Source organism: Myxine glutinosa, chromosome 5 (genome assembly GCF_964187855.1).
Source record: "Myxine glutinosa chromosome 5, kmMyxGlut1.1, whole genome shotgun sequence".
Classification (NCBI taxonomy): Eukaryota; Metazoa; Chordata; class Myxini; order Myxiniformes; family Myxinidae; genus Myxine; species Myxine glutinosa.
The window spans coordinates 102,988,367-103,011,833 of NC_136265.1; the positions used below are offsets into that span (position 1 = coordinate 102,988,367).

Sequence of the window (23,467 nt, forward strand, 5' to 3'; positions counted from 1 at the left end):
TAAGTAGATAGCACAGGAAGACCATGACCGACTCTGGAATGGTAGTGTCCTCTGCTTCTGGTTTGACTTCCGGTGGCCAGGCTTGAGGGGCATCTTGGTTCTTGATGTCGGCTCTCATTTTCAGGGCTGCTTTGGAGACCACATCTTCAGCATGGAGGCCTTTCTGAGTATGCAGCTCTGCTTGTAGCGATTGGTATTGTTTGGCAAGTTCGTATATGGACAGGTTGTCTGGAAACAGGAGGAGTTTCCCTTTTCCCTCAGAGAAGATGTGCAGGGAGTCTGCAAACTCGCTTTCCAGTTTCCGTCGTATGTGTTTCTTGGTTGATTCCCTTACATGGGCAATACCAAGAGAGTTCATTGAAGCCACCAGTCTAGAAGAGAGATCAGTCATTGTCATCACTTGAGGATTGCCAAAAAGCTCCCTTCTGATGAACAGGAACAGCTCATTGTAGGCCTGATCCACAGCAGCGCCATACTGAGCTTCAGCATCATCATCTTGGCTTGCATCCTGTCCACTGCGAACCTCTCTTTTGGTATAGAACCGATAGCACGACCTATGATAGTGACCTTCTGCAGCTACCAGGTCTCTGCTGACTATGGCAAGGATTCTGCTGTCCATTTTCTCCATGGCTACATTCCTGATTGTGGCGTCAGCTCGCAGTTCTCGACATTGTATGAGGATTTCTCTCGTCTTCTGTCCTTTAGCATACTTGGTGTCTTTCTGGCAGAAAATGCACTCTGCCTCATAAGTCCTTGATGTGCTTGCACATTGTCTAGCTGCTCTCTGTGATCCTGTGTCTTGAGCAGGTTCACTGGCACTGGCACATTTGAGGATGCCATCAAGATGTCTTTTCATGGTGAAGAGACTGCGACATTTTCTGTGGTACTGGATTGTTGGAATCTGTCCATCAGGAAGGTTCGTAGCTAGTTTCAAAATTGCTGCATGTTTTCTGATCTGGGCTGCCCTCAGCAATGTTCTCCATGAGTCAATGTCTTGTAGTGAAACCAGCTTGTCTGTATTGTCATTGGAACAGTGGATGATGCACTCCACTCGTGGCCGCTTTAGTGGCAGGCTGCTTGCTCCGTCAGAGGCCATGTTCAGTCAGTTTTCACCTGCAACATAGAATTATCAATCCACATTACTATGTTGCACAAATTAGTAGTCTGCCAGTCCTTAATTATATTTAATTACACTTAATTAGACTGGTGAAACCAGTGGACTGATATCTGAAAGCAAATCAAGCATTCATGACTGGACTTATTCTAACCAGGCTGCAAATGTATATCACCACTGATGAGGGGAAATCAGCACTTTACATATCTGTCATATATTTTCTGCTTAACTAAATAGACATAATTATTGCAGAGCCTCTTGTTCTTGCCTCACCTACCAGGAAGTATCCACCAGTGGCCAAGTATACAGAATACGGAAGAAAACTGGACACTGCCAGCATCCAACATATATTTTGTTCTTAACTAAGACACTAAAACTGAAGAAAAAGTTAGTTTCCACACATGAATAAATACAAGAATATGTATTATATAGTATAACATACATGTCTTTATTACAAACATCCATTTGCTAAGATATTTAAGCATGTTACATTGTCTATTCAGCTAAAAAAAATGATTTGGAAGATGATACTAGTAACAACAGCGCGGAGTTGCGGTATCGCGATTAATGCAAAAACAGCTTTCCTGCAAGAAAAATGAAAAAGCTACCCATTTGGAATTGCTATCACATATTATTTTACTTATATGGGTGTAACAAATAAATTGGCACCATGGAACTTTTGCCACCTCGGGTGGTACCGATATCTGGTCTGGCCCATGGACTAACTCTGATTTTTTTTTTTTTTTAATGCCGTGAACAAACTTTAGTCACAACACAACAAATATCATTTGTGCCAAATTTAGTCGCAATCCCATCAGCGGTTTCGGAGAAGAAGTTTCATTAAGTGCTCACGGACTGACGGACGGACTGACGGACGGACAGACTGATGGACAGACTGACGGACAGACTGACGGACAGACTGACGGACAGACTGACGGACAGACTGACGGACAGACTGACGGACAGATTAATGGACAGACTGACTGACAGACGATGCGCCATCGTATAAGTTCCCCTTCGTTCCAGGTGAGCTAAAAAAAAAACAAAGAAAACTCCTCACCATCCACAAAATGTTCTACAAAACTCAGAATGTACCTACCAAGATGAGGAGGAGGCCTTTTGGAACTCAAGCAAATGCACAGAATGACAACTCGAGGATTCTCCGAACACTTGGAGAAGGTATCCTTAACCCAGCAAAAAACGTTCCAAAGACTGGTGCGAATGGAAGATGTCGCATGAAACCGAAACAGCAACAGATACAACGATTGCAAAAAAGACGAAAGATTAATATAAAGCGAAATAACAAGACATACACCGACAACTGGGAGAACAACAAAAAAGCAGCGATACATTTTTAATAATAAAGGTTGGAGACTGGGCATAGACAACAAAATCTCATTGGAATGGCTCAGAAGAGGTTTAGTACACACAAAAAACAAGAAAGAGCAATCAGAATGCAGACCCTCGCCAAGACGTGTTTTTAGTGGTTTTGAAAGCTTTTGTGCTAAAACAAATATGGTGGGTGAACCACGTGACCGATGGCATCATTTTTTCCTCTCCACCAATTATACCCTGAGATAACGCTCAATAAATTTCATCTTGATCGGATGAAGTTTTGTACTTGTCGAAATATGACGTCATAATGGAGGCACCTATGACATCATCATTAACATATTTTATTCCCCATGGGGAGTTCTTTACAACGAGCCATCTCTCAATTTTTTCCATGCAGCACTTTCAGGGATATCGAGGTGCAAAGTTTAACGTTTTTTTCCAAGAAGGCACCCGTACCACGTGACATATGATGTCATAATTATCATTTCAAAATTCTACCAGAGTAGGTGGACCTATGGTGAAAATTTCATGTCAATCGGACCACCAACAGTTGCAGAGAAAATCATATTTATTCTGTGTGGACAAACAAACAGACAGAGAAACAAATAGATTGAAATGCAATACCCTCTCGTCTGGTGAGGGTAAAAAAGCTCAACTGGGATGGAGAACGAATCAAAATAAATCCCCCAAGACCAAGGACATGACCCCAATGCCGTCAAGAATATGGCGGACTGTGTCAATCGGATAGGTGTAGATAACTATGCAAGATAGAAACAGAAAGCACAAGCCACCTCCTATTGGGATGTAAAAAAAAACTCATGTCAGAGCAGCTGCACACCCAAAGGCACAACAAGGTATGTATAACAAGCGTTACGCCTAGGTCCCCCGGCGGGGAAGTGATGTGAGTTGACAAAGTGGAACACGCAGAAAACATGCTACGATATGATATTTCGCTCACAAGAGTCAGACATACATGGAGGCGGCCATCTTGGATTTTGACGTGGCGACCCAATTTTCAATAGCGTTCTTCCTTATGCCTAGATACACCAACACACCAAATTAGAAGTTGGTACTTCGCTTATTTTTCATGATATTCATCTCACAAGTGTCGGACATACATCGTGGCGGCCATCTTGGATTTTGACATGGCGACCCAATTTTCAATAGCGTTCGTCCTTATGCCGAGATACACCCAAACACCAGATTAGAAGTTGGTACTTCGCTTATTTTTCAAGATATTCATCTCACAAGGTTCAGACATGCATGGCGGTGGCCTTCTTGGATTTTGACGTGGCGACCCAATTTTCAATAGCGTTCTTCCTTATGCCTAGATACACCCACATACCAGATTAGAAGTTGGTACTTCGCTTATTTTTCAAGATATGCAGGTTACAAGGTTCAGACATACATGGCATCAGACATACATGGCGGCGGCCATCTTGGATTTTGACGTGGCGACCCAATTTTAAACAGCGTTCTTGCTTGTGCCTAGATACACCCACACACCAGATTAGAAGTTGGTACTTCGCTTATTTTTAAAGATATTTCGCTCACAAGGTTAGACACACACACACACACAAGGTTAGGTCACAGGTTAGGTTAGGTTAGGTCACAAGGTTAGGTCACACACACACACACAAAAGTATGGATAACATACATGGCGGTGGCCATCTTGGCTTTTGACGTGGCGACCCAATTTTCAATACCGTTCGTCCTTATGCCGAGATACACCCACACACCAAGTTAGAAATTGGTACTTCGCTTATTTTTCAAGATATTCATCTCACAAGGTTCAGACATACATGGCGGTGGCCATCTTGGATTTTGACGTGGCGACCCAATTTTCAATAGCGTTCTTCCTTATGCCTAGATACACCCACACACCAGATTAGAAGTTGGTACTTCGCTTATTTTTCAAGATATGCAGGTTACAAGGTTCAGACATACATGGCATCAGACATACATGGCGGCGGCCATCTTGGATTTTGACGTGGGTGCACCCACACACCAAATTCGAATGCGGTCCTTCGCTTACGCACGCACGGACGGACGGACGGACACACGGACGGAGGGGAAAGGCATAGTCCCCCTTTCGCTCCGCTGAGCGACGGGGGACAATAAATCAATCCACCAGCACATCTGCAGAAACTTCAATATTCCAGTTCCAGAAAACTCGTGTAAAAACACACCAAAAGCAATCATTGAAAACAAAGAAGTAATGCTCATGTACAACCTGATGATCCCATCGAGCATGAACAGAAAAAACAAAGCATTGCGACCAGACATAGTTCTGAGGTACAAAAAGGTAAAGAACATATTGCTAAATGAGGTTACTGTACCCAGAAATCAAGAAAATGACAAAATACCAAGACCTCAAAAATGAAGTGAAAAGATCTTGGAAGCTGAAGAGCGTCGAAATTGTACATAGTGATAATTGGAGCAATGGGAATGATAAAGAAGAACCGCACAGAGACATTAAAAGCCATCCCTGGAAATATTAATACAAACGAAGTGCAGTTGGAAGCTGCCTGAGGCTCGGTGACAATCCTGAAAAAAGCCCTCGGAACAAAATTTTGAGACAAAGAAAACTTCACAACCTAGTCCACGAGTCAAGACCCTCCCCCGCCCCCCCCCCCCCGCCTCCCCCCACCTCCTCCTCCTCCCACCTTTACCAAAGCTGAGGCGGATACTTCAAAACCTGGGAGGACTCTGTTCCACCTTCTGAAACCCGCATATGCTGATAACAACCAATCTCACACACACACAAATCTTTGATTTACCATACTCTTTACAGTGTTGGTGCTGCCAAAGGAGTTTCTTGGCAAGGGTTACACTGGGTGGTTTGCCATTTCCTTCCCAGCATTGTTAGTCTGTGATCTATAATTTTACATGCTGAGAGTCAAGCAAGGAAAGAGCACGTACCATTTTGAAAGTGTTTGATATGACTCGCCCACGCTTTGAAACATCGACCTCACAAACGTCACAACAAAACGTATGCAAAATTTATACATCAAAATATATACTGTGATGTTGTGCTGCACTGCTTTATGGGTAATAGCTGACTGATGACGTACAATCAATCCATCACATGCCAACGCCATATGTTGGGTTTTCCTAACACTCAGCATCGGCCCTCTCTCTGCTCTTTATTTATTTTTTCTGACATTAAAGTTTGTACACATTTCATTGAGACACTATGCACAAAAACACACACACACACACACACACACACACACAGTCATGAAAAGTTAGGGTTAGTCGTTCCGCAAAGCAAACTGACAAGACATGAGCAGTCACTGCCACCCCCTAAAGGCATCCACCACATACTACAACAGTGAAGTCACAATAATGATATTCTCAGCAGGAAAACACAAACACACACACACACAAACAAACAAACAAACAAACAAACAAACAAACAAACAAACAAACAAACAAACAAACAAACACACACACACACACACACACACACACACACACACACACACACACACACACACACACACACACACACACACACACACACACACACACACACACACACACACACACACACACACACACACACACACACACACACGACTGGTGGGAGATGGTTTTAGAGCTGCTTTATGCTCGCGGCTGGTGGAAGATGGTTTATGCACCCGCAAAAACCATGAAGAGCCAAAGCACAGGGGCCACAAAAGTAGAAGCAGGTTACATTTTATAAACCGTGAACATGCGCGATCAGCGAATGTCAAATCCGCAAATGCCGAGGTTTCACGGTACTTCAATTTAAATAAAGATTCAATGGGGTGGTCGATAAGGATGACATTTGGGAATGCTTATGAGCTACATCAATAGCACTAAACATTCAGATTTTTTTTTTGGACGATTGTTAAAATCACTGGTTTATTAAAATTGAAGTAAAATAACAATGCGCGGTGTATCGTGTTCTATGCAATCTGTAGGTTGTGATAAGTGAATGTCAAAATGGGCTTATGTGCATAGATGATGCAAAATGAGCATTTGTATGTGCAAAATGAGCCAAAAGGATAAGACTATCACGTGTCGCTTCACTCGACTTTGTAAATATGTGCTTTGTTGAATTATAATCCCTTCCGGTTGTGTGTTTCAATTGATTCGACATTGTGTGCTATATTAGGGAGTTCACCCTTGCCGATTTGTCAGAAATAATCAGAAGCCAGTGTGTAACCTACAGTAACACTTGGCCTTACCCTGGAATCGGTTGCACGTTGGGAAGCACAGTACCTATCTGGAAGGTTTAATTTGCCAGGAAGGTAAAGTGGGATTTGGACGCTGGACCCTTCTGTTCTTGAGAGTTGTGGTGAAAGGGTGAGGGGGTGAAGGCTTGGAATGGGGAGTGGAGGTTGAGGAAGGACTTTGGGCTTTGGAGGGGGCAGGAGGGTTTGATGGGTTGGAGTTTGTGGAGGGAGGGGGGGCGGGAGCAGAGGGTCGAGTGTGAATTCAGGGCTTGAAGTCATATTTTACATCGTATCCTCCTCGTATAGCAATAACATTTGAACATGTGATTCATGCATCATGAGCTACAAGTTCATGAGCCATTCAAAAAGGAGAAAGAGAAAGTCGGGATATATAGTTGGGGTTGTATGATGGCCTGATACTTACTCGTAGAGGATATGGTTGGCATCATTTTGCTCATATCGAACACGCTTACACAATGACCTGCAAAGACAACGGGCCCAACAAAAGGTCAACACAAAAGAAAACCAAATTTAGATGCAAAATAAAGTAACAATGTATACAGTATTTACCAAAACTAAAAAGCAAGCATACAAAATAATTACTAAAAACAAATAGGCCCGAGTCGGCCGACGGCCATCTCGAGTTTGTAGTTCAGACCTCTGCCGATTTGGAGCCCCCCTCGAGCCCCCGATCCAAAATCAAAGAATTTAAGACCGAGCGATCCTGCAGGCCTTCTATTAGAAGGACTGTATCGTGTTTCAGAGCATTCGGTTGGGAATAAGGCAATAGTAGTGATCCAAAGTGAGGGGTAACAGTATGTATGGAGACACAGTACATTTACAGTAGGGTTAAGTGGTTTTGGTGCTGACCAAAAAAAGGCTTGGCTCAAATAGCGACCATTCTTAAGGCCGGAGGTCGAAAGGTAATTAAAGGTGAAGGTCAAAAATTAATATCACTAGGGTCAACCTCAGATGATTGTCTATAGACCCAATTTTGTAACTAAAGAGTTATGTTTTTCACGCCACAAACACCTTCCAGCTCAAGGTCAATCATGAGAGGTCAATATATATATTTTTAAAAGACCATGATGATCAAACTTAGACCCTTATCGATGTACTGTACAAAGTTTTGTAACTCCAGCATGTTAACCGTTTTTACGTGATAGATGACAAAAAAATTTGAAATGACAATGATAACTAGATGGGCCACCAACGACGGCCCGATTTATAACTGCGGGCAGTTATGACCTGAACACAATCTGCCCCGCTTTGATCAGACATGTGCCCCAAGAAATCCTCTTTATAAAACTGAATTCAGGATTGGATTATAAATATTTCAAAAAAAAATATGAGGGGGTCCTCAGGGTCTTTTGGGTCCTCAGGGTCTTTTGGGTCCTCGGGGTCTTGTGGGCCCTCGGGGTCTTGTGGGTCCTCGGGGTCTTGTGGGTCCTCGGGGTCTTGTGGGTCCTCGGGGTCTTGTGGGTCCTCGGGGTCTTGTGGGTCCTCGGGGTATTAGAGGTTTTCAGGGGTCTTGGTGGTCTTAAGGGTATTGGATGTCTAAAAGGGTCTTCAAAGGTCTAAGGGGTCTCAGCAGTCTAAAGTGTCAGAAGGTACATTCCAATAGTATAAACCACCGTTTAGAGGCCATTTTTCCCCGCAAAGCGGGGGTTGGCCTTTTCGGGGACCGTGGTAGTTGTTGTTTTTTGGTCCCCTTTTTGAAGCAATGTTTTACGGCCGGATGCCCTTCCTGACGCCAACCCTTTTTGCCGCCTTCAACGACAAACAGGGAATTACCAGTGAACTGGTACTCAATTAGCCGACCTCGGAAGGATGACAGGCTGAGTCAACCCCCCTGGCATTAATTCGGCGATCGACCGAGATTCGAACCCAGGATCCTAGGATCCTAAGCCGGCACCCTAGCCGCTAGCCCAACACCAAGGATCTACATTCCAATAGTATGTAATTAATAAACTACGTAATTAATAGTCAGGATGCCACCGAGTTGAAACAGTACATAATTAATAGACATATAGTCACTCGGCTGGAAAAGATAAAATAGCAGCGTTTCTTCTTCAAAAAAAATTAAATTCTAGCTGCCAGACGATGCGACCGATCACGTTGAAATGCATCCGCTTGACTAGATCATACTTGTAAAGATTGACTTGAATCCTTATGGTGGAGAAGTAATTCATTCAGATAAATATTTATTTATTTATTTTCCTTCGATCCAACATGGCTGCCAGACCATGTCACCGATAATTTATTTGAAAACACCCTGGTATCCATCGACATTCTACAAGGTTTGGGGAACGTTCAATTATGTTGGGACAACCCTCCCATCTACTTTCTCAACAATCCTCTCCAAGAAGTTCTGTCGCTCAAGCTTTTGGGTCTCACTATCTGCCATGATCTTTCTTGGGAAAACCACATTTCCAAGCTGGCCTCCAAAGCCAGTCGCCGACTGGGCATCCTCCGTCGTGCGAAGTCCTTCCTCGGCACACCTGAGCTCCTCACCACATACAAGGCTTTCATCCGCAGCTCAATGGAATACTGTTCTCCCCTATGGGCTGGTGCTCCTGCCTCACACCTGGCTCGGCTTCACGCTGTTGAATCCAAAGCTTTCAAAATCATTGGAATCTCCCGCGATGAAGCTATCTCTGAGGGCCTTTCACTCACTCACCGCAGGCAGGTAGGTGGTCTTTGTCTTCTACCGACTCCTCTCCGGCCTTGCTCCCCCAGCTCTCTCTGTGCTCTGTCCCCCAAATATTCCTACAGGTCGCACAAGATCTGCCAGCAACCCTCTGATGGTTAAACTGCCGAAATCTCGGCTCTCTGCTCACCTTCACTCTTTCATTCCTCTTTTCTCCCGCCTCTGGAACAAACTCCCACACTCCCTTCAATCCCACTCCTCCCTCCAGGTCTTTAAAACAGCTGTTCACCACCATCTCTTATCTTCCCCCATCCAAAACCTTGATCTTTTCTACCCCCACTAATTCACCCCAGATCCACCTTGTTTGAAATTCCAACTTCTTTCCTGGAAGTCCTGGCAGTGTCCATATGTTTATACCTCTCCCCCCCCCCCCCCCCTTCACATGCCTCCCCCCCCCGAAGCCCTCTCCCTCCCACAGATCTCTCGATGTCTCCATGTCTCCATGTCTCCATGTCTCTCGGTCCCTGCTCTCAAATGTTGTGTTTGTGTCCTTCCCCCTCTCTCCCCATCTTGTCTACCGCTCCCGATGTTATTTGTTTTATGTGTCTGTTTGTCTTTCTGTGTGATTAATGTTCGCTCTTTCACGAGCCTCGATCTTGTATACAAAAAAAAAACAAACAAAAAAAAAAAAACGTGTGTGAAGTTTCCACTCGACCTGTCTAGCAGTTCTGGAGGAATTGATTTTTAGCTCATCTGGAACGTCGTTCCGGGGAGCTTATGGCATGGCGAGTCATCCGTCTGTCAGTCCAGAAACACTTGCAACTTCTTCTCCGAAACTGCTGATGGGATTGTGACCAAACCTGGCTAAAATAATATTTGGTATGTTAGAACTCAAGTTTTCTCACGGCATTAAAAATATTTTTTATATACAGTGCAGTATATATATATATATATATGTATATATATATATGTATATATATATATATATATATATATATATATATATATATATATATATATATATACGGTATATATATATATATATATATAGCGTATCAAAAAAAAGGTAATCCGAATTCAAGGGGTTAATATTCAACGGTTATTTCGTTTGACAATTTACATGTGGTTTACCAATTATGAGGAGATCCTCAGCTTTCCATTGATGCCTTTCATGCATCATTGCTGTCACACATGACCGAGTACATGTTCATTGAAAATGACAAGTTCAAATCGCATTTTTACAAGTTTGGCTAATCGGTGCAAGACAGTTTTAAATGGACGCATTACTTGTCGACTGCCAAGTTGATTATGTAAAATTGTTAAGCTGGTCTGGTAATCGTAGGTTGCGTCATCCTTTGTTTAAGATGGGTATTTAAGATGGGCCTACAGTGTATGGGTTTAGAGAGAGTCTGAGTCATTGAAAAGATGGTTCAACTTATGACTGAACAGCGGACCTTCGTGGTTACAACCTTTCACTAAACTGGAAGTTTGCAGCGAACTCGTGATGCATTCAGGGAACGTTTCCCAGAACGGGAGCCTCCAGCAGCCAAAACCATCTGGTCGAATGTTAGAAAATACCAAGAGCATGGCACTAGCCTCAACCGCAACAAGGAGAATTCTGGTAGGAGGTGCACTGGGCCATCGGAAATGAACATTGCAGCAGTAAGGCAGCAAGTTTTGGAGCATCCTAGGGATACCAGCGCAAGAAGAAATGGGATGGGATTGCCTTCGGCAACATTCAACCGAATCACAAGACTGGACCTCCACCAACATCCATATGGGATTCACATCCGGCATCATCTTATGCCAGGGGATTTTGCCAGGAGGCTGGTGCTTGCCAGATGGTTGATAGCACGTTGCGAAGCAGGTGTCAATTTCCTACGGTATCTCGTTATCGGCGACGAAGCTGCTTTCGCCATGGTCTGCAAGGTCAATACCCATAATGTTCTTGAATATGCACCGACAGGACAACCCCCGGAATTTAATTTTGACACCAACATGAATCGACAAAAGTGGACTGTTTGGTTGGGACTTTGTGGAAGTGGTCAGGTGATCGGACCATTTTTCTTTCAAAGGAATGTCAATGGTAACAGGTATCTGCAGATGATCAATGATGAAGTTTTACCGCAGCTGGAGGAGAACTTTGAGCGACAGGTTTGTGGTGTCTTCAGATATCTCTGGTGGGCCCAAGACGGCGTCCCAGCACATCGTCTTATCGCTGTCCGAGATCGACTAAGGGAACTCTTTGGAGACCGAGTCATCGCCCTCAACCATGCAGTGGAATGGTCGCCAAGATCACCTGACCTCACACCATGTGATTATTTCCTTTGGGGACATTTAAAGAACAAGGTGTTCGTAACTCCTCCCCATGATCTCGACGAATTGCAGGCCCATATTCGACATGAAGTGGATGCTTTGCGCAATGACCCGGCTATGGTGAGACGAGCAGTTCAGGGCATGCTCCGCCGCTGTGAGCTTTGTGTTGAAAGGGGAGGTGGACATGTTGAAGGTGTGGGTGCATAAAGGCCAATCATTCCTGAGAAAAGTTCACATCTGACGTTCATTTTGCACCAATTATCCTGACTTGCATCGATTAGCCAAACTTGTAAAAATGCGATTTGAACTTGTCATTTTCAATGAACATGTACTCGGTCATGTGTGACAGCAATGATGCATGGAAGGTATCAATGGAAAGCTGAGGATCTCCTCTTAGTTAGTAAACCACATGTAAATTGTCAAAATAAATAACCTTTGCCCTTGAATTCGAATTACCTTTTTTGATACGCACTGTATATACACATGACCAAAAGTATGCGGACACCCCTTCTAATTAGTGGATTCGGCTGTTTCAGCCACACCTATTTCTGCCAGGTATATCCAATCAAGCACACAGCCATGCAATCTCCATAGACAAACATTGGCAGTAGAATGGGCCGCACTGAAGACCTCAGTGACTTTCAACGTGGCACCATCTTCGGATGCCACCTTTCCAACATGACTTTGTGCATAACGCCAGCCGAATAGATCGACAACTGCTGATGGGATTGTGACAAACCTGGCTCCCTCCAGGTCTTTAAAACAGCTGTTCACCACCATCTCTTATCTTCCCCTATCCAAAACCTTGATCTTTTCTACCCCCGCTAATTCACCCCAGATCCACTTTTTTGAAATTCCAACTTCTTTCCTGGAAGTCCTTGCAGTGTCCATATGTTTTATACCTCTCCCACCTCCCTCCAAGCCCTCCCCCACAGTTCTCTCGATGTCCCTACTCTCAAATGTTGTGTTTTGTGTCCTTCCCTCTCTATCCCCATCTTGTCTGCTGCTCCCCTTATTTTGTGTTTTATGTGTCGGTTTGACTTTTTGTGTGATTAATGTTAGCTCTTTCACGAGCCTCGATCTTGTATACAAAAAAAAATAAAAAAACAAAAAACCAGACTTTGTGCATGACACCAGCCGAATAGATCTACAACAGGACTTTGAGCATGACACCAGCCGAATAGATCTCCAACAGGACTTTGGGCATGACACCAGCCGAATAGATCTACAACAGGACATTGAGCATGACACCAGCCGAATAGATCTCCAACAGGACTTTATGCATGACACCAGCCGAATAGATCTACAACGTGACTTTGTGCAAGACACCAGCCAAATAGATCTACAACATGACTTTGTGCAAGACACCAGCCGAATAGATCCACAACGTGACTTTGTGCAAGACACCAGCCGAATAGATCTACAACAGGACTTTGAGCATGACACCAGCCGAATAGATCGACAACGTGACTTTGTGCAAGACACCAGCCGAATAGATCTACAACGTGACTTTGAGCATGACACCAACCGAATAGATCTACAACAGGACTTTGAGCATGACACCAGCCGAATAGATCTACAACATGACTTTGTGCAAGACACCAGCCGAATCGATCCACAACGTGACTTTGTGCAAGACACCAGCCGAATAGATGTACAACATGAATTTGTGCAAGACACCAGCCGAATAGATATCTACAACGTGACTTTGTGCAAGACACCAGCCGAATATATCTACAACGTGACTTTGTGCAAGACACCAGCCGAATAGATCTACAACATGACTTTGTGCATGACACCAGCCGAATAGATCTGCAACATGACTTTGTGCAAGACACCAGCCGAATAGATCTACAACGTGACTTTGTGCAAGACACCAGCCGAATAGAGCTACAACATGACTATGTGCAAGAAAGCAGCCGAATAGATCGACAACGTGACTTTGTGCAAGACATCAGCCGAATAGATCTTCAACATAACTTTGTGCATGACACCAGCGGAATAGATCGACAACATGATTTTGTGCATGACACCAGCCGAATAGATCTACAACGTGACTTTGAGCATGACACCAGCCGAATAGATCTACAACATGACTTTGTGCAAGACACCAGCCGAATCGATCCACAACGTGACTGTGCAAGACACCAGCCGAATAGATCTACAACATGAATTTGTGCAAGACACCAGCCGAATAGATATCTACAACGTGACTTTGTGCAAGACACCAGCCGAATATATCTACAACGTGACTTTGTGGAAGACACCAGCCGAATAGATCTACAACATGACTTTGTGCATGACACCAGCCGAATAGATCTGCAACATGACTTTGTGCAAGACACCAGCCGAATAGATCTACAACGTGACTTTGTGCAAGACACCAGCCGAATAATCTACAACATGACTATGTGCAAGAAAGCAGCCGAATAGATCGACAACGTGACTTTGTGCAAGACATCAGCCGAATAGATCTTCAACATAACTTTGTGCATGACACCAGCGGAATAGATCGACAACATGATTTTGTGCATGACACCAGCCGAATAGATCTACAACGTGACTTTGTGCAAGACACCAGCCGAATAGATCTACAACGTGACTTTGTGCAAGACACCAGCCGAATAGATCTACAACGTGACTTTGTGCAAGACACCAGCCGAATAAATCCACAACATGACTTTGTGCATGACACCAGCCGAATAGATCTACAGTACAACATGACTTTGTGCAAGACACCAGCCGAATAGATCTACAGTACAACATGACTTTGTGCAAGAAACCAGCCGAATATATCTACGACGTGACTTTGTGCAAGACACCAGCCGAATCGATCTACAACGTGACTTTGTGCAAGACACCAGCCGAATAGATCTCCAACAGGACTTTGGGCATGACACCACCCGAATAGATCTACAACAGGACATTGAGCATGACACCAGCCGAATAGATCTCCAACAGGACTTTATGCATGACACCAGCCGAATAGATCTACAACATGACTTTGTGCAAGACACCAGCCGAATAGATCCACAACGTGACTTTGTGCAAGACACCAGCCGAATAGATCTACAACAGGACTTTGAGCATGACACCAGCCGAATAGATCGACAACGTGACTTTGTGCAAGACACCAGCCGAATAGATCTACAACGTGACTTTGAGCATAACACCAACCGAATAGATCTACAACAGGACTTTGAGCATGACACCAGCCGAATAGATCTACAACATGACTTTGTGCAAGACACCAGCCGAATAGATATCTACAACGTGACTTTGTGCAAGACACCAGCCGAATATATCTACAACGTGACTTTGTGCAAGACACCAGCCGAATAGATCTACAACATGACTTTGTGCATGACACCAGCCGAATAGATCTGCAACATGACTTTGTGCAAGACACCAGCCGAATAGATCTACAACGTGACTTTGTGCAAGACACCAGCCGAATAGAGCTACAACATGACTATGTGCAAGAAAGCAGCCGAATAGATCGACAACGTGACTTTGTGCAAGACATCAGCCGAATAGATCTTCAACATAACTTTGTGCATGACACCAGCGGAATAGATCGACAACATGATTTTGTGCATGACACCAGCCGAATAGATCTACAACGTGACTTTGAGCATGACACCAGCCGAATAGATCTACAACATGACTTTGTGCAAGACACCAGCCGAATCGATCCACAACGTGACTGTGCAAGACACCAGCCGAATAGATCTACAACATGAATTTGTGCAAGACACCAGCCGAATAGATATCTACAACGTGACTTTGTGCAAGACACCAGCCGAATATATCTCCAACGTGACTTTGTGGAAGACACCAGCCGAATAGATCTACAACATGACTTTGTGCAAGACACCAGCCGAATAGATCTACAACGTGACTTTGTGCAAGACACCAGCCGAATAGATCTGCAACATGACTTTGTGCAAGACACCAGCCGAATAGATCTACAACGTGACTTTGTGCAAGACACCAGCCGAATAGATCTACAACATGACTATGTGCAAGAAAGCAGCCGAATAGCTCGACAACGTGACTTTGTGCAAGACATCAGCCGAATAGATCTTCAACATAACTTTGTGCATGACACCAGCGGAATAGATCGACAACATGATTTTGTGCATGACACCAGCCGAATAGATCTACAACGTGACTTTGTGCAAGACACCAGCCGAATAGATCTACAACGTGACTTTGTGCAAGACACCAGCCGAATAGATCTACAACGTGACTTTGTGCAAGACACCAGCCGAATAGATCTACAACGTGACTTTGAGCATGACACCAACCGAATAGATCTACAACAGGACTTTGAGCATGACACCAGCCGAATAGATCTACAACATGACTTTGTGCAAGACACCAGCCGAATCGATCCACAACGTGACTTTGTGCAAGGCACCAGCCGAATAGATCTACAACATGAATTTGTGCAAGACACCAGCCGAATAGATATCTACAACGTGACTTTGTGCAAGACACCAGCCGAATAGATCTACAACATGACTTTGTGCATGACACCAGCCGAATAGATCTGCAACATGACTTTGTGCAAGACACCAGCCGAATAGATCTACAACGTGACTTTGTGCAAGACACCAGCCGAATAGAGCTTCAACATGACTATGTGCAAGAAAGCAGCCGAATAGATCGACAACGTGACTTTGTGCAAGACATCAGCCGAATAGATCTTCAACATAACTTTGTGCATGACACCAGCGGAATAGATCGACAACATGATTTTGTGCATGACACCAGCCGAATAGATCTACAACGTGACTTTGAGCATGACACCAGCCGAATAGATCTACAACATGACTTTGTGCAAGACACCAGCCGAATCGATCCACAACGTGACTTTGTGCAAGACACCAGCCGAATAGATCTACAACATGAATTTGTGCAAGACACCAGCCGAATAGATATCTACAACGTGACTTTGTGCAAGACACCAGCCGAATATATCTACAACGTGACTTTGTGCAAGACACCAGCCGAATAGATCTACAACATAACTTTGTGCATGACACCAGCGGAATAGATCGACAACATGATTTTGTGCATGACACCAGCCGAATAGATCTACAACGTGACTTTGTGCAAGACACCAGCCGAATAGATCTACAACGTGACTTTGTGCAAGACACCAGCCGAATAGATCTACAACGTGACTTTGTGCAAGACACCAGCCGAATAAATCCACAACATGACTTTGTGCATGACACCAGCCGAATAGATCTACAGTACAACATGACTTTGTGCAAGACACCAGCCGAATAGATCTACAACGTGACTTTGTGCAAGACACCAGCCGAATAGAGCTTCAACATGACTATGTGCAAGAAAGCAGCCGAATAGATCGACAACGTGACTTTGTGCAAGACATCAGCCGAATAGATCTTCAACATAACTTTGTGCATGACACCAGCGGAATAGATCGACAACATGATTTTGTGCATGACACCAGCCGAATAGATCTACAACGTGACTTTGAGCATGACACCAGCCGAATAGATCTACAACATGACTTTGTGCAAGACACCAGCCGAATCGATCCACAACGTGACTTTGTGCAAGACACCAGCCGAATAGATCTACAACATGAATTTGTGCAAGACACCAGCCGAATAGATATCTACAACGTGACTTTGTGCAAGACACCAGCCGAATATATCTACAACGTGACTTTGTGCAAGACACCAGCCGAATAGATCTACAACATAACTTTGTGCATGACACCAGCGGAATAGATCGACAACATGATTTTGTGCATGACACCAGCCGAATAGATCTACAACGTGACTTTGTGCAAGACACCAGCCGAATAGATCTACAACGTGACTTTGTGCAAGACACCAGCCGAATAGATCTACAACGTGACTTTGTGCAAGACACCAGCCGAATAAATCCACAACATGACTTTGTGCATGACACCAGCCGAATAGATCTACAGTACAACATGACTTTGTGCAAGACACCAGCCGAATAGATCGACAACGTGACTTTGTGCAAGAAACCAGCCGAATATATCTACGACGTGACTTTGTGCAAGACACCAGCCGAATCGATCTACAACGTGACTTTGTGCAAGACACCAGCCGAATAGATCTACAACGTGACTTTGTGCAAGAAACCAGCCGAATATATCTACAACGTGACTTTGTGCAAGACACCAGCCGAATAGATCTACAACGTGAGTTTGTGCAAGACACCAGCCGAATAGATGTACAACGTGACTTTGTGCATGACACCAGCCGAATATATCCACAACATGACTTTGTGCATAACACCAGCCGAATAGATCGACAGCTGCTGATGGGATTGTGACCAAACTTGGCTCCCTCCAGGTCTTTAAAACAGCTGTTCACCACCATCTCTTATCTTCCCCCATCCAAAACCTTGATCTTTTCTACACCCGCGAATTCACCCCAGATCCACTTTTTTGAAATTCCAACTTCTTTCCTGGAAGTCCTTGCAGTGTCCATATGTTATATACCTCTCCCACGTCCCCCCAAGCCCTCTCCCTCCCAAAGTTCTCTCGAGATGTCACTACTATCAAATGTTGTGTTTGTGTCCTTCCCCCTCTATCCCCATCTTGTCTACTTGCTCCAATTATTTTCTGTTTTATGTGTCAGTTTGACTTTTTGTGTGATTAATGTTAGCTCTTTCACGAGCCTCGATCTTGTATACAAAAAAACCCCCCCAAAAAACCGCACTTTGTGCATGCCCCCAGCTGAATAGATCTACAACATGATTTTGTGCATGACACCAGCCGAATAGATCTACAACATGACTTTGGGCATAACACCAGCCGAATAGATCTACAACATGACTTTGTGCATGACACCAGCCGAATAGATCTACAACATGACTTTGTGCACGACACCAGCCGAATAGATCCACAACGTAACTTTGTGCACGACACCAGCCGAATAGATCTACAACATGACTTTGTGCATGACACCAGCCGAATAGATCAACAACGTGACTTTGTGCATGACACCAGCCGAATAGATCTACAACGTGACTTTGTGCATGACACCAGTCGAATAGATCTACAACATGACTTTGTGCATGACACCAGTCGAATAGATCTACAACATGACTTTGTGCAAGACACCAGCCGAATAGATCTACAACATGACTTTGTGCAAGACACCAGCCGAATAGATCTACAACATGACTTTGTGCAAGACACCAGCGGAATAGATCTACAACGTGACTTTTTGCAAGACACCAGCGGATTAGATCTACAACGTGACTTTGTGCAAGACACCAGCCGAATAGATCGACAACGTGACTTTGTGCAAGACACCAGCCGAATAGATCGACAACGTGACTTTGTGCAAGACACCAGCCGAATAGATCTACAACATGACTTTGTGCAAGACACCAGCCGAATAGATCTACAACATGACTTTGTGCAAGACACCAGCCGAATAGATCTACAACGTGACTTTGTGCATGACACCAGCCGAATAGATCTACAACAGGACTTTGTGCAAGACACCAGCCGAATAGATCTACAACGTGACTTTGTGCAAGACACCAGCCGAATAGATCTACAACGTGACTTTGTGCAAGACACCAGCCGAATAGATCTACAACGTGACTTTGTGCAAGACACCAGCCGAATAGATCTACAACGTGACTTTGTGCATGACACCAGCCGAATAGATCTACAACATGACTTTGTGCATGACACCAGCCAAATAGATCTACAACATGACTTTGTGCAAGACACCAGCCGAATAGATCTACAACGTGACTTTGTGCATGACACCAGCAGAATAGATCTGCAACATGACTTTGTGCAAGACACCAGCCGAATAGATCTACAACATGACTTTGTGCAAGACACCAGCCGAATAGATCTATAACATGACTTTGTGCAAGAAACCAGCCAAATAGATCTACAACATGACTTTGTGCAAGACACCAGCCGAATAGATCTACAACATGACTTTGTGCAAGACACCAGCCGAATAGATCTACAACATGACTTTGTGCAAGACACCAGCCGAATAGATCTACAACCTGACTTTGTGCAAGACACCAGCCGAATAGATCTACAACATGACTTTGTGCAAGACACCAGCCGAATAGATCTACAACGTGACTTTGTGCATGACACCAGCAGAATAGATCTACAACATGACTTTGTGCAAGACACCAGCCGAATCGATCTACAACATGACTTTGTGCAAGAAACCAGCCGAATAGATCTACAACATGACTTTGTGCAAGACACCAGCCGAATAGATCGACAACATGACTTTGTGCAAGAAACCAGCCGAATAGATCTACAACATGACTTTGTGCAAGAAACCAGCCGAATAGATCTACAACATGACTTTGTGCAAGAAACCAGCCGAATAGATCTACAACATGACTTTGTGCAAGACACCAGCCGAATAGATCTACAACATGACTTTGTGCAAGACACCAGCCGAATAGATCTACAACGTGACTTTGTGCATGACACCAGCAGAATAGATCTACAACATGACTTTGTGCAAGACACCAGCCGAATAGATCTACAACATGACTTTGTGCAAGAAACCAGCCAAATAGATCTACAACATGACTTTGTGCAAGACACCAGCCGAATAGATCTACAACATGACTTTGTGCAAGACACCAGCCGAATAGATCTACAACGTGACTTTGTGCAAGACACCAGCCGAATAGATCTACAACATGACTTTGTGCAAGACACCAGCCGAATAGATCTACAACGTGACTTTGTGCATGACACCAGCCAAATAGATCTACAACATGACTTTGTGCAAGACACCAGCCGAATAGATCTACAACGTGACTTTGTGCATGACACCAGCAGAATAGATCTACAACATGACTTTGTGCAAGACACCAGCCGAATAGATCTACAACATGACTTTGTGCAAGATACCAGCCGAATCGATCTACAACATGACTTTGTGCAAGAAACCAGCCGAATAGATCTACAACATGACTTTGTGCAAGACACCAGCCGAATAGATCTACAACATGACTTTGTGCAAGAAACCAGCCGAATAGATCTACAACATGACTTTGTGCAAGAAACCAGCCGAATAGATCTACAACATGACTTTGTGCAAGAAACCAGCCGAATAGATCTACAACATGACTTTGTGCAAGAAACCAGCCGAACAGATCACCGTCAATGTCGTAAATCCATATGCAGCGGTAAATACATTTATCCTGTCACAAGGTGAATATTGGGCTGGGAGGCAATTCCGACATCAGTGCACATGGATGGTCATATCTAAGGGACACGACCATTCCGATGATGCAGTACCCTCCAAATGTTCGGCGAGGTGATGCCAGGAAATTGGAATTTGTTCAGGGTCCCAGAAATAACTCGCCTGCTATTTGTCGAAAAATATCATGGGATCTTTAATGTCAATCAACTAATGCTGGCAGACGGGACAATGTCATGACGTCCATCCGAGGGGTGACGCACCATGCCTGCAAAACACCAGGATAGCAGTTTATAGCTGGGTCGGGATTCAAACCCAGACGGCTTACAGGTGAGTGTGCCTACCTCTACGCCATCCTGCGAGCCCACACTTAGATGTCGTTATCATATTTGGTCATTATATATTTAAAATGAGCATCAATTTGTCGAGTCCGATTACCAAAACAACATGGAATAAACATCGTGACGATTTTTCCTATTGCTACTGCGATCAAGGTTCGTGTCCTTTTTATTATTTTCAAATCACCAAGGCAACCAAGATCATTTATTCCTCAAGGTAACCTTGCAACCCTGGAAGTGGAAGGTATTTTATCAAGTGCAGGTGAAGCTGATCTTCTCTCCAGGTCCTCCATCCCCACCCCACCCCTTTAATTACCATTTCTGCAGCGCCATTACACCAAGCGTTTGATCACCCTTCATTACCAAGAATCATGTCGTGCATCTCATAATGATAATACAATGTCCAGGCCAATTCCCTCCCTCATCCTCACGTCTCCCACGAGAGTGTAACATCATGTCCATTCGTCGTTTCGGTGCGCGTTCATCGTCCGTAGCGTCTCGTCGTCATGGAGTGACATTGTGTTGGGGGATGGGGTGGAACACGGCCATTGTGATCCCAAAACGGCTTCCACGGGCCTCAGTGTCCTTGTCAACGCACCGATGGCATTCGATAAAGAAAACAAGACTTTAATAAAGGCTGCATATAAAAGGTAACCATCACGGTGATGGGATTCCGAAATGTGCCAACGTACATCGCCACAGCTCGTCGTTCCAATACAAGGTGGTACAATCCAATTTTAATGACTGCGATTGACTATTACAAGCAAAACGAAGACTTGGCAGCCATAAACGTACATCCAAAAGCGAGCGCAACAGCAACGGCAAACCCAAAACAGTGGCACAAGTTGGTACCATGGAGATGCTCGTGTTGGAGAGCTACTCAGCTCGCAGGTGACGTTGTGCCACAAAGTGCAACGTTTTTGGAACAAAGGCAAAATAAATGCACGGTCTAGTGGGAAAACACTCCGATTGTGCTGAGCTGCTGGCTCAGCTGGGAGTGCTGTGTTCAGAACAAAGGTGAACGGATGCACGATATGACATGTGGATAATTAAGGACTCCGATAGGTGCAAATGTGTGGGGTGCAGCTTAACAATGAAAATCACTTTTTGTTGTTGTCCTTTCCACCATATCAAGTTGGAAGCGACGAGTGCGGTATGTAACGGAAGCACAACTACTGCATTTGGCTGTTTTCCCAGCAAAGACTTATGGCTGGTCGAGGGCTTTACGGCTGCCCGTTGCCCGTGACAATGGCGTGGTTGTTGGGAAAAAAATATATTTTTAAAGAAAAACAATATCAAAATCTCCACAAGTGAGAAAGCAGCCATCCCGCTTTACAAGTTTCCATACTCATCCAATGTATCACATCAAAATGTTAGAATGGGGGAGAGAAAGCCTAGTGGTATTTTGAAAAATGATTTGGAAGCTCCATCAAAATAAATTTTAAAAATTCAAAATGTATTGATGGAAGACAAAAATAAATAAATAAATAAAAATACAGCAACCAGGCCACGTTCATGTTTCTGTAACATCGACCTCCGACTCGTGGTTGAGCTTGTACACAAATCACATGCAGGACAAAGACATTAGGAGACTATGGACAAATACATATTGGATAAGGGATTTTAACCCATGTCTAGCATCATTTCAGATTGGAATGCAACAGGCCAACACAATCACTTTGTTTGCAGACCAAAATTGTTGCCTTTGCCAATGAAAAGGATGGTGTTGTGTGTGCGAGCTGGGTTTTATAGGGCTTGTATTTATGAAGCAATAACTAACTGGTATGCTTTATGGTTTAAGGCGAGGCAAAATGAGAAGGTGGGGCAAAATGAAAAGGCGGGGCAAAATGAAAAGGTGGGGCAAAATGAGAAAGTGGGGCAAAATGAGAAGGTGGGGGAAAATTAGGAGGCACACAAAATAAGAAAGCAGGCAAAATGAGAAGGCGGGAATGAGAAGGCAAGGCAAGATGAGAAGGCGGGGAAAAATTAGAAGGCGGGGAAAAATTGGAAGGCGGGGCAAAATTGGAAGGCGGGGCAAAATTGGAAGGCGGGGCAAAATTAGGAGGCGGGGCAAAACTAGGAGGTGGGGCAAAATTAGGAGGCGGTGCAAAATTAGGAGGCACACAACCTTCCAGCTTCACGCCGTCTCCAAGATCCAACTCAACATTTCCTCCATCTGCAGCTCCCTCTGTGCACACCTTACATTTGAATGTAGCTGCCACACTGGTTAATGACCCTCTCAGACCACTACATTTTTGATGAACCTTGGAATTGGAAGGCGG

General features: G+C 44.2%; 1 protein-coding gene across 4 annotated transcripts in view; it reads right to left on the reverse strand.

The window, feature by feature from the left end:
• LOC137427306 (rap guanine nucleotide exchange factor 2) overlaps positions 1-23,467 on the reverse strand; it is a 236,555-nt gene that overhangs the window by 186,122 nt on the left and 26,966 nt on the right. For all 4 annotated transcript variants that reach the window (XM_068116716.2, XM_078778442.1, XM_068116715.2 and 1 more), the window contains exon 3: positions 7,079-7,135. In XM_068116716.2, coding sequence (XP_067972817.2) covers positions 7,079-7,135 — 57 coding nt within the window. The remainder of the gene's footprint in view (positions 1-7,078; positions 7,136-23,467) is intronic.